The sequence below is a fragment of the Atractosteus spatula genome, chromosome 26 (genome assembly GCF_055471065.1).
Source record: "Atractosteus spatula isolate fAtrSpa1 chromosome 26, fAtrSpa1.hap1, whole genome shotgun sequence".
Lineage (NCBI taxonomy): Eukaryota > Metazoa > Chordata > Actinopteri > Semionotiformes > Lepisosteidae > Atractosteus > Atractosteus spatula.
In genome coordinates this window covers 10767439-10780353 of record NC_142731.1, presented here as the reverse complement: position 1 = coordinate 10780353, position 12915 = coordinate 10767439, and the positions used below count along the sequence as shown (strand labels likewise).

Below are 12915 nucleotides of genomic sequence, written 5' to 3'. Positions count from 1 at the left end.
GGACTTTGCTTGTTGTCCCTTTTTTCGTTTCTGTGTGCTGGTGTGTCCGTGCTCAGTATAGGGCTGGAGGGGGAGAGGAAGCAGGAACTGCAGCTGTGCTCCTGCTGGCTCCTCTGCAGTGCTCCCTGCTGTCGCCATGGCAACGCCACCCCCCCCCCCACCCCCACTGGAGGGAGGCAGCAGAGCCGGACCATCGGGGACACGTCCTGGGAGCTCACAACAGCTCAGACCTACAGGCTCCTCCCTCCCTCGCATCGGCACTCTGAACACTCACCCCTGACCTCTCTGCGCTCCTTCATCCTCTCTCGCCTTTCCCACATCCCCCGGCATCCTCTCTCATCCTGACCTTCAGCTCCTGCAGGCAGAGCGGTTCCCATGGTAACGGGCTGAGGGCGGAGGCTCCGTGTGACAGTGGGGGGGGGTCCGACACGCCATGGGAACTGCAGCAGTTGCTGTAAGCAAGTACTATAAACGAAATAGAACAAACAAGCCAGTTGTGTTTTTGACAGCAGTGCCTGTCAGGAGTTTCCTGACGAACACGGGACCAGGAGGCACTTGAGGGGGTGGCGTGGAGGCCCGAGTCAGGAAGGCATGCTGGCAACTGGGTTCGATTCCATCCTGGGGGCCTTTCTGTGGGGAGCCTGCACGGTCTTCCTCAGTTTGTGCAGGTTTTCACTGGGTGCTTGGATACTACTAATCATACTCATCAGTGACATGTTGAGTGGATTGTCTGAATGTGTGTGTCCTGTGATGGGCTAGTGTGCAGGCTGTAGAGTCAAGAGGCACATGGAATGATTAAGCAATGGTAAAAAAGGTATTACTGTGAGGAGTGAGAATCGTCCTTTATAGTCCAGTCTTTCTCACCTGTATTTTTATTTCAAATACAATACAATTGCGAACGACGAACACATCGGATGCCAATTTATTTCAATACGGAACAGAATAAACAAATGCATAAATTAATTTGGCATTTCCTGGTTTATTATTCCATGTTTTCGTCTTCTTACAACTGTAAAGGCTGCCGGTGTAAATGCGGCGGACATCGGAGTCCTCGGGACAGAGAGGAAAACCGAAAACCTGCAAAGCCTCTTTTCAGCAAATACAGAGAACAGAAATAACGAGAAGTGGGAATTCAACGGGCACAGTAAGGTTAAAACACTATTTCAGGTAGCACATTAGTACGTTCACGTCAGTTAAACTGTAACTCAGCAGCGCTTGCACATATCAAACGTTACACTTGTTCTTGATGCGCTACATTTCCGGGCGTGTTAAGAGTACAAAACGTCTTGGCGGGCTCCAGCCGTCAGTACAGGAGGAGAGCGGTGGCGTCACTTCAGACTGACTATTTTATTGTTAATAAAAGCAAGGAATTGCGAAGGGTCCAAGCTCACCGACAGAGCATTAGACAGCAGCTCAGGAGGCCCTCCAATCAATTCGGCTGCGTCGCCTTCAGAAACCCACACGGAGCGTCTCGCCTGCAGCTCGCCTGTCCGGCTCCGCTTTTGAAACTCAAACACGGTTTCACGGGTACAGAGAGGGCCCGGCCCGGCCAGGCTCCACCTCCATGTCATCGTCACCCCCCTCTCCGCCGGCCTCACACCGAGGGAAGACTAAGACATCTTAAAGAACTGAAATAAAATAAATAACCCGAGCGCCCCCGCCGCTACAGTTGAGTCTTCGGATTAAGATTCAGAGGGTATCTGTTGAGTCTGATTCGATGATCACCGCAGTGCCCCGGCTCAGGGGCAAGTAGCTGCTCTCTCTCGGACAGAGACGCGTTTGCGGCGCCATTGGTGCAGGATGGCTGCCAGCTGCTCGAGCGCCCCAGTGCAGCTCCCCTTCCCCCCGCCTTCCCCTGACCCGGGGCGGGAGACAGCGTGTAATCAACTGCGTCATCCTCCGCACAGAACCAATCACGTTCCACTTAGTAAAGCATCCCACCCCCTCCTCTCACATCATTGGGCGGTATAGCTGTCAATCAGAATTTGATCGACAGACCCGTGGGGGAGGTGATTGGATAGTAAGACTGCCGGTAAAAGGAAACGCCCGCTCCATTGGACGGGGTTCCATCAATCCATTCCTCGAGGTCCGCCTGAAAAACCCTAAAACTCGGTATTCTATTGGTCTAGTTTGACGTCAATCGACGAAACACACGGTCCTGGCACAACCATTGGCTAGACGGTACTTCATTCAAGGAGATGCCCGTCAGCTATTGGCTGAGCGCGCCGTCCGTCAGACTCCCGCCTGCTTCTGGATTGGCCCCCGCGCGCGGGCGGTGTCGCGCGCTGGCTCCCTCTCGGAGGCTCGCGGAGAGCGAATGTCGTCATGAGCGGTGGGTAGGAATTAAAACGTTGGTGTTTATATTACATTGTACTTCGTAAAACAATTGATTTGTAACAAAAACGGATACAAATTAATCCCGGGTGCATTAAAATGGGTAGAAAGAAGAGGAAGAACCTATGTGCTGGTTAAAGCGAACTGCGTTTTATTCGCCCAAGTTTCCACGGAATGAGTGTTTTTCTCGGGAAGCGCCCGCGGGCGGCCGTGCGGGTGGCGGCCGGAGCCCCAGGCCGGGGCCGCCTCTCCCTCTCCCGGCCGCGGAGCCGGCGGGCTGCGCTCTTTGTTGTGCTTGTGGGTGTTGTACCGGGCTCCATCGCCGGCCGTGCGGCTCCGCCGAGTGTCCTGCTCTTGATGGCGGCGCTGTTGCAGCCCTGGCGCTACGCTTTTAAAGGGCCCGGCGCCTCCTCGGGGGCTGACCTCGGCCGACGCATCCAGAAACACGGTTTCAGGTCCCGATCACTTTGACGGCACCCTATGGGGTTCTCTGGCTTGCGTGGCGTGTCTGTGTTGTGCTTTCGGCTGGTACTTGTGCTCGGGTGCAAGGGGGCGGTGGGTACAGCTCCTGCCCCAGGGGCTCCGTCAGTCCCACGGCCGGCCGGTTCGGTTCAGCGCAGCGCTGGGACGCGGACACCTGGCTTGTTAAATTAACAGCTCCGTCCCGCCTCTGAAGCAGGTACGACATGGTATTTGGCAAAATGAGGGCTGCAGCCTGCAGAGTGAGAATTGAGTTCTGCCAGCAGTTTCAAGGGTGCCTAGCGTGCTACTGCCTTACTAACCCCCAGTGAGTTTTTTTGCGAGGTGTCTGAAATAAACCGTGGATAGGGTGAGGATGATTTCACACTTGGAGCTCATCTTGGGCGGCCTCTGTCAGGCACCACATGGACGTTTGATGCAGGGACAGTGAGACTATCCCCTCTCTTGCATGTCCCCCTAGGCACTGTACACAAACTAGGAGTAGGAGAGAAACACCCTTCTGGGCCTCTCTGAGCACTGATCAACAGAACTTGTTCAGGCTGAGATGCACAGGGTGAGGTGCTAGAAATTAGTGAATTTCTGACAAAGTGAGTAAATCTGTGGGACACCTTTTAAGAGACCCTACAGGGTGTTCTGATCGAATCCTATAAATGAGTTCTTACTGTTTCTCCTTTCTTGTCTCAATCTGGTGCAGTTCATTTTGCTTTATCAGAAATGTCCCTTGCCTGGAGCTGGGGCTTCTGTGCTGCAGCTGCAGTACATCTGGCTCAGCTCTGCACTCTTACCACAACACAGGAAGCTGCAGAAATCTCTTGAAGATGTTATTTCATGCCATTTCCTCTCTGCCCGACCAAGCAGTAAGACGACAGAAATGACTAAAACAAGTGAAAGAAACAAAGGGAGAAAGCAGAGAACTAGTTTGCCCTGTTTCCTATGCTACAAGCTTGTTGTTTATCACTGTGCACATACACAATGTTTGTACATTTTAAAAAGTAAGCAGATAGGTTATCTTTGGAATAACAAGGTAGCAAGATCACGTGGTAGGATCTCCTAAGAATGTCAGGTGCTCGGTGTTTGTTATTTGAGTTTAATTAAAAATTCAGAACTGAGTTGATTAGGGATATGTATAAATAGCCATTTGGAAACACATGATTTTAGTCTACTGAAGATCAGTGAAAGATATGACCGTACCCTGCCTGAGTAATTGAGATCAGCTGTTTGCTACTGTTTTGACTGAAGGCATTCTGTGTGTGAGAGGAGCTGTCCAGAGATTGTAAGCTGTATTTGCTTTAGTAATCCATAGACTAGTGTACATAAACCAGGAACTGGCTGTGTGATGGACAGGCCATGTACTGGAAGGCATGAGATCACCCCACTGTTAGAGCATCATTACATCAGTCTGATCCTTCTGTTTAACTGACTGCAGTGGCCAGCCACTTCCAGGAAATAAGTATGTACTGTACTTCAGCTAAATGACTGTAACCCTCTATCTTCATGAAAAATCTCTTCATGTACGAAGGCTGTTGATAGGCAAAATGGTGACCGTCTTTAATGGGCCAGCAGCCTTAGAGGTGTCAGCGATAGTGCTGAAGTGTTTTCTTCAACTGTGTGCGGAGATGTTGTGATGAGCTTACTGATATGTTTTTCAAGGCAGCTTGGGGGATGTGTAAGTGTGATGCAGGAAGAAATCGTCCGTAGCAAAATAATACTTTTCAATTGCTGCACATTAAGGAAGACTGAAAGCAGGCATGTAACCAGAACATGGGGGTTAACAGCCTTACTCTTATGAGCAGTGCCACGGGATCTTTAATAACCAAATAGTTAAGACTTCAATTTTACATTTTCTCCAAAGGATAGCCACCCTACACACTAGTCTTCCCAGTTATCATACGAGGCCATGGGTTTGGAAATTCTAGCCCAGAGGGAAGTGCGTCACCTTCAGACCTGCCACTAGCACTTTCAGCAGCAGCCTGGTTTTTCTTGGAGGTCTCCCAGCCCATTGCTAACCAGATCGGGCCTTGCTTAGCTTCTGAGATCAGGCCAGATCAGGCTACAAGTGTTGCCGTAGAACAACTGAGAGACCCAAGTCGCCTTCAGCAGAAGACCACAGTGACCAGCCAGCAGGAAGAGTGGCAGGACCTTCCACAACAGGTGTCCCGAAGCTGAGCAGGTCTGTGTTTCAGTGCGGCCAGGATCGTGTTAATACTGAAGCAAGTGGTACTCAGCACTAACTGTATTGTTTTCATCCTGACAGCATGTCCCATTTCACACTGAAATATATCATGAGTTTGCTATCTGGATTTTTGTCCACGTTTTCCTGGATTTTGTGCAGTATCTATTTTTAAAGTACAGTCTGCACAGCTGGGTCTTGAGGTGCTGGAAGGCGGTTACAGATGTTTGAGACTATGGAAGCTAAAGGCTTCATCGGGTTATAGACAGGGACTGGGGTTAAAGTTAGAGGTGCAATGGCTGATTTACTGATGCTGTTTGTTACAAAATCTGTTGTGAGCAGGAGTTACACTGGAAGCTGAGTAAGTTTGTGTCGTGTGTTCCCAGACCAAAAGGACAGTATGGCCGCCACAGCAGCTGTCAGTCCCAGTGAGTACCTGCAGCCCTCTACCACCTCAGCACAGGTAAGCACAGACATTTTCCTAATGAATGATGTTTTGGTATATATCTGAATATCCAAAAAATACCACAAAGAGATCCATTCATCGCTATGTATTAATGAACATATTTGGAATATTTAGACATCTCACATTTCTAAATATTTTTTAAAATATTTTCAAATAATATTTAGACATTTCACCACATACAAGTAAAAAGCAGTGAAAATATTTCATTCTGTTTGGTAGGTATTAAGAGTTTAATCTGTTTCTCTGTGAATTAGAAGTCTTGAGAAATGCAAGCTATATTGAAAAAACAACATGTTTCTTTTTGTATATAATTTTACCATCCATATAAAGCATTTCTGTAAAAAATATCATCATAATCTGAGCTGTGGCTGTGTACATTGACCTTTCTTCTATTTTTTTTTGTTTTTATTCTATGAATGAAAAATATATATATACTGTTATTAGGTTCTAGTTATTAATCAAATGTGAGTCATAATTTAACCAGCGCAGATCTTTATGATATAATTTTATTGGAATCGGTGCTTCTGCGTTGTTCTACCTGTCACTTGTAAACCACTATATATACACTGCCCTGGATAAGACTGTCTGCTTTGCAGTGAATCTATTAGCACTTACAATACCGTTAATGAGACTCAAACTTACAGGCTGTTTGTATAGTATTGTATAGGCCTGAATAAATATGTAGTGACAATACCTCTATAGAGTAGATACTTCTAATAATATTGATTTTTATTTATCATGGTAAATAAAAGCTAAGCTGTTTGCAAAAGAAAAATGCTCTCAGCATGATCAGAGGAATTGCTTTTTTCTGTACAGTGTTGTGTATAAACTTCAGTGAATTACTTCTAAAGCATTATAGATATATGTGGATAAATGTCCCTTCTGCAGTGTCTTCTGTCTACTTTCACAGTTAAAGAAGCTGAAGTTGTATTTGCATTACGTTCTTCAGCACAGTCAGTTCACATCCTCTTATCCGTTTAAGGAGGAGAAAGTAAAAGTGTTTGGCTGCTACACCAGCGTTCTTTGCCTGATCTTTGACATTTATTCCTCAGCCGGACTCCCAGCCCTCTCCCTTGGCCCTCCTGGCAGCCACCTGCAGCAAGATCGGCCCGCCTGCCGCCCAGGCCCCGGTGAGCACCGCCCCTGCCCAGCCTGCCACACGCAGGCTGCAGCCCATCAAGCCTGCGCCCATCGCTCCCGCGCCCCCCAAGAACATTGGCTTCCTTTCAGCCAAGGGCAATATCATCCAGCTGCCAGCTGGGCTGGGCTCCTCGAATCCGGGCACTCCATTGCTGCTCACCATCCAGAACCCAGCTGTGGTCAACAAGGTGGGCCGGCCCAGTGCTAACATCCAGTACCAGGTGGTGCCGCAGCTTTCTGGGAGTGCTGGGCAGACCATCCAGGTGGCTGGAGTGCCTCAGAGCGGGCACAGCCAGATCCAGATCATCCCAGGAACCAACCAGGCCATCATCACCACGCAGCCTGCCCCTGCCACTCCCGCTGCACCGCAGAAGGCGGTGGCCATCAAGCCCTCTCAGAAGAGGCAGAACAGCACTGCCAACATCGTCCGCCTGCCGGGCGGGCTGACGCTACCGCTCAACGTGACGGCGGCGGAGGCCGCGACACAGATCGTGGCCGAACCTGAGCCCGTGTGTCCCGCGAAATTGATACGCAGATCCCGGAAGAAGCTGGCAGCTGCAGCAGCACCCCAACACCAGCCCCCCCCACCCTCCGTTGCTGTAGCTGAACAGGTGGAAACCCTGCTTATAGAGACCACTGCAGACAACATCATCCAGGTAGGCCTGTTTACAGTACTGGGTATGTGATCATTACAGTGATGCAATAGTGCTGTAATATTCTATATATATATAGAGTAATATTCTCATTAATTTGATTTGTCTGATACTTTCTTCAGAGCTGACTTGTAAGAGTTTCGGTGAGAAATTGACTGTCCATGTGCGGTTGTGCCTCTCGAAGCCCCCCCTCTCTGAGTGCCTGTGTGTGACCCCGGCTCTGTGCTGTGTCCCAGGCAGGCAATAACCTGCTGATCGTGCAGAGTCCGGGCTCAGGCCAGCCGGCTGTGGTGCAGCAGGTCCAGCTGGTGCAGCCGAAGACTGAGCAGCCACAGGTGGTCCAGATCCCACCGCAGGCGCTGAAGGTGGTGCAGGCTGCCTCTGCCACGCTGCCCCCCGTCCCGCAGAGACAACCTACCCCGAGTGTGCAGGTCACGCCAGCTGAACCCACACAGGTGTGCTCACACTTCCTTTACTGCACAATACTAAAAGTCAGTATTGTGTTAGAGCCATATTGTCCAGAAATCTTTGAATTGCACAATTTCCATCTAAAATCTTACAATCTTTAATGGAACACAGAACTTTATATGTGAAATATCCCTTTGTTTCCATTTGATTATAGTATGGATAAAGCCATGTTTGTTGTTTGCTGGAGTTGCGATGGTGACCACTGAATTGAGAGTGACCCTCAGCTCAGATAACTAAAATGCATTTCTGAGTCTTTACATCGCAGAGTAATGTAAAACTCTCCCTTCCCAGGTGCTAATCAAGACCGCGTCAGGGGAGTGGCAGGCAGTCCAGTTACAGGAGACCGCGCTCACCCCAGCAGCAGCAGCCTCCTCGTGTGCTGGGGGGGGCGTGTCAGCCAGCCTGCCGTCAGCGGGTGGCAAGAAGGGGGCGACTGCAGGACGTAAGGAGAGGACACTACCCAAAATAGCCCCAGCAGGGGGGCTGATCACCCTCAACACAGCCCAGCTCTCCTCTGCAACGCAGGCTGTGCAGACCATCAATATCAACGGGGTGCAGGTGCAGGGCGTTCCTGTCACCATCACCAACGCAGGCGGTAAGGGCTAAGCCGCTCCACTGTCTGTCTGAGAAACACGGACTTGAACCACGCGCGCCTTGTGAGGCTCCGATTGCTGAGTGCTTGTATGGATGTTTCCATCCCTGCTCCGTGTCCCCGGTGTGCGGGAGTGATTCAGGCAGTGCGTGCGTCTCTCCCCTCAGGCCAGCAGCACCTGACTGTGCAGACGGTCCCGGGCAGCGGGCTGGCGATCAGCGGGATGAGCCCGGCGCAGAGCCACCAACTCCAGGTGGAGCACACCCTGGCGCTGGAGATCCAGGGGCAGCCGGGCGAGAAGAAGCGCCGCATGGCCTGCACCTGTCCCAACTGCAAGGATGCTGAGAAGAGGCAAGTGGCCTTTGCAAGCAATGATGAGAACAACCCTCGTTTCCATGTCACAGAGCTCCCAGGAACTGTCCTGAGGATTAGCACTTGAAATTCCTCTGTTGTAATACATAGCTTTCACATTTCCCAGTATTTCTTACCTTAATGCTTTCTGGTGCCAGCCCTCTGTGGTCAAGTTTGTCTGTGTGACCCTGGCTGTCTCGGTTTCCTCAGGCCAGGGGACATTGGGAAGAAGAAACACATCTGTCACATCCCCGGGTGCGAGAAAACCTTCCGGAAGACCTCGCTGCTGCGGGCACACGTTCGCTTGCACACGGGAGAACGGCCCTTCGTGTGTAACTGGATGTTCTGCGGGAAGCGCTTCACACGCAGTGACGAACTTCAGCGGCACGCCAGGACACACACAGGTCTGCATCCAGGGCTCAGTGCAAACCACTGTAGACATACTGTACCGCTGTCACAGCACTGGGTAATAGAGCTCTGTAGTAACAACACCTAGCCAGTAACACGCTGAAGTGGTAATCGTCCACAACACAACAGGAACACTAGCAATCATTTCCATGTGTTCACAACATGGAAAAGGCACTATATGGTGATACAAGTGTCCATATCACAGCAAGAACACTGCAGTGTGTTTGCAGCATAAGCACATCCACAGTGAAGAAAGGCTGTTCAGCTTTTCATGCTGTCTCACTTGGTGATTCCTCATTAGACACTTCAGTTGCCACAACTTATCGTCATGTGCAGTGTGTCTGTTGCAATGACTGAGGGTCCAGCTCTGTCCTCAGAAAATGCTAGCAGACCGAGGCCACGTTGCTTTTTTCACCTGTCCCCCTTGGGGCAGAAAGGTCATTAATCATCAAACAGAGGAACTGGTGCAGTTTTTGCTTGAAGTTTATTATACAACACTTAATCATTCGCTTTGGAATTAAACATGGTTGGGTTTGATGGGTTATTGCTTGGATGGTAATCAGGGTACAGTGGGATCTACATTAATGCTGAACTGATTTGTTAGGACTCAAGAGGGGTTCAATAAATGGGTAGTAAGAGGGAAACAACGTCAGGAAAGTCAGGGCTGGGCAGTTTACCTAGTCTTCTGGTCTTTTAATTTAGGAGACTGCTGGCAAAAGCAGGATGTAATAACAGACCTTGGGCTGGCAGTGTTCAGGTCTCTGCACTAAAGGGCAGAGCTTGTGGGTTCAGATCCCAGGCAGGACACAGCTGCTTTAGCCTTGAGCAAAGTGCAATACTCAGATGACTTAAACAAACCCACCCAAAGAAATAAAGATCCTTTTTTAATACTGATGACCCTGACTGGTTCACTGTGCTTGGATGAGACTGCAGTGTGCTGTTATTATTCTTCCTGTTCCTGTGCTTTATACTGTTGTGTAATTCTTAAGACCCACCTGATGAATATGATAAGTCTGTTCTGTGAAAAGCAGAGATGTCTGAAATAGTGCTTTCAGTATTGAAATATTTTTTTGTTGTCTTTTTCTGCAGGAGACAAGCGTTTTGAATGTGCACAATGTCAGAAGCGCTTCATGCGGAGTGACCATCTCACTAAGCATTACAAAACACACATAAACACCAAGAACTTGTGAAAGTAATTTTACACGTGTGTATATTTATATATCTACGCATCGATATATACACACATTTAAAAAACTGATACTGAACTGGGGGAGGTGGCAGGAAGAGGACGAGTTAGTTTGCCATGTGGACCTTGTCCTGGGTGGGCACCATGACCCCACACCCACTCATCCCAGCGCCACAAGAGACCCTAGCACACTTTCTTTCCCTGGGTCTGGAGATCTTATGTTTGACTTTTTTATTAAATCATTTGGATGTATGAACATGAGTGTGGACAGACTGTGCACTCTGGGACTGTTTCAGTAGCCTTTGTGTCTGTAGCACCTGAACCTGCAGGGAAACGGGGGTTCAGCTCAGAGATGGGGCGTTCTTAAAGAATGCTTTTTAAATCAGTTCAAAACTGATATGTTACACTTATGAGATCAAAACCTTTTTTTTTCCATCAAAGAAGAGGAAAAGTAGTTTTTAATGTCCTTTCTGAAGAGGAAGACTTGACACCCCAAATGTACAACTGGCCAAAGGCTGAAGGATGCTGTTTTTAATCTGTCTTTTGTAATATATATATAGGGCGTTAGACCAGAATGATGATGAGCATTCGGGCTGTTCTGACTGGGTTTTGAAGGATGAGAAAGCTGTACAGTTTAATTGAAGTGTAATGTTGTAAAGCTCATTCCTTCTTTTTCGAGAAACTGAAAAAAAGAACCTTAGAGAAACTTTGTTCAATATATAAAGTTGCCTTAGATGAATTGCACCCAGTATTAAAAGAGATTGTCTGTTGTGAGGAACTGCTTTATAGGTTTATTTTTTCTCTAACATGGTGAGAAAGCTTTCTCTCTCTGCAGAGTGGATGTGAAGCCAGACTTTCTATTTAACTACTTTCCTCCAGAGTGAATACAAGAAGGGAGTTTCCAGGCAGTTGAAAGGAAATATGGGACACTAAGTGTATGTAAACATTTTTTCAATAAGATGATTGTCCCTCAGGCCTTCAGAAATAAGCATCTGACATCAATTACAATCTTTTGGTGCCAGTTTTCCAGTTCAGTGGGTATTATTCTAGGTTTTATTAAATGTTTGTCCTTGAACTATATTTGTCTCAAGGAAGGGGGTGTCACTGGCCTCTTAATAAATATTATTCAGACTTAACTCACACCTGTCCTACTTAAAATACATTAATTTATTATATCTGGGTTTAACTAGTCCTCAAAACAGTGAACACGTCTGCTCTTTCTTGTGCAATGCTCAGTAAGAAGGATTTTACTATAATAGAAAAGGCTTCAGATTTCAATGCAGTCTTGGTTTTCATCTTGGTTGTGGTTAAAAAAAATAAAACTTGAATCATTTAATGCCTCTACGGGTTCCCACAGTCCCCTGGCAGTGAGATGTCTGAGTTGAGTTGTTTTAATGGTGATTTCGATATACAACTCATGCAGCTGGAAAAAGGAAAGGCAGCAGATGTTTGTCAGCTGCTGTTAAATGGCTCTAAGATCTGGTGTTGAGAATCGCTGGAATTAAACACTGGGACCAGATTTAGTTATGTGCAAGCAATAAAAGTGGATTTAAAATAAAACTTGCCCAGAACTATTAAAAGTAATGCAAATCAACTTGAGCAGAAACATAAGCACTGATGGGTGTTGCTTTTTAAAACTATTTAGAATTTTTAAACCTTTTTAAAAAATCCTAACTTGTAGTGGGAGAAGCTCTCTCAAAGCCTGTTCCTCTGACTATAACTGCTCTTGTACTTTTATTTGCACTGTAAAGACGCCTGTATAGACCCAGCAGGGTTCTGTGTGTCCAGTTGTTTGTGAAGATGGTCAGTATAATCAGGGTAGGGTTCAAATATCTTCACCATTCAGGAAGTAATATGCCTCCATTTTCATGGCTGTAACAGAAAATACACTTTATGAAAGAGTTCTAGTTTAATTCTGGAACATGCTTAAACTGATATTTCTATTCTAAATCAACAACTGATCTCTATCCCCATCATCAGGCTGTCGCATAAATACACAAGGATGGTACTGTAAGGGAAATTGTTTACCTTTATTTTTTTCCTTGGAAATCTACATATTGTGTTTTGAATTATTTTGCTGTATATAAAATGCAACTAACTAAACCCTGAACTATATAGTCACTGAACTAATTTTCACTCCTGCAATTTATACAACAGGTTGTTAATTCATTTTTCATTGTTCTTTCCTACCAGCCAATTGAGAATAGTGTTGCTACCCTAATAAAACAGCTGCCTGTTTGCCACTGTTTCCAGTGTGGTTTTGGACCGACCATTGACAATGCAGCTGAGTGATTTCAGTGTTTTGAAAAAAAACTAAAAGCATTATAACTTCCATTGTTAGTGGGCAGTGGGAAGCTCTTTCAGGGGTAACAGTAGTGCTCCTAGGGTTTACAGTGTAGTTCCTGGGTCATGCCTGGTGGGAACCGCACACTCACTCAGCATAGACTGGAGGCTACATCATAAGCTGAAGGGCCATGCTGTCCCAGTTACACTGTAAAAATTCTTACATTGTAAAAATCCACTGTAAAAAAGGGAAACATTCAGCTGTATTGGAATGGTAAAAGTATAGCATTAAAAAATAAACTTGTTAATATTTTTATTTGCTTCGGACACGTCTGGCCAGGGTGTCTTAGGATATAGAAAGTTTGCAGTGTGTAAGTACACGGA

General features: G+C 47.2%; 1 protein-coding gene across 3 annotated transcripts; it reads left to right on the top strand.

The window, feature by feature from the left end:
- Window positions 1-2242: 2242 nt before the first annotated feature.
- Window positions 2243-12487, top strand: sp2 (sp2 transcription factor). 3 transcript variants are annotated; one of them, XM_088906194.1, is made up of 9 exons: window positions 2243-2332; window positions 4667-4984; window positions 5371-5447; window positions 6503-7246; window positions 7480-7698; window positions 8003-8306; window positions 8471-8654; window positions 8865-9058; window positions 10152-12487. In XM_088906194.1, the coding sequence occupies exons 3-9, from the start codon at window positions 5385-5387 to the stop codon at window positions 10250-10252; spliced, it is 1809 nt and encodes a 602-aa protein (XP_088762320.1). In that variant the 5' UTR covers window positions 2243-2332; window positions 4667-4984; window positions 5371-5384; the 3' UTR covers window positions 10253-12487. The 3 variants fall into 3 exon arrangements, with proteins under 3 accessions (XP_088762320.1, XP_088762319.1, XP_088762321.1); XM_088906193.1 differs by lacking the exon at window positions 4667-4984 and having other exon boundaries at window positions 2283-2332; XM_088906195.1 differs by lacking the exon at window positions 2243-2332 and having other exon boundaries at window positions 3721-4984.
- The last annotated feature ends 428 nt before the right edge of the window (window positions 12488-12915 follow it).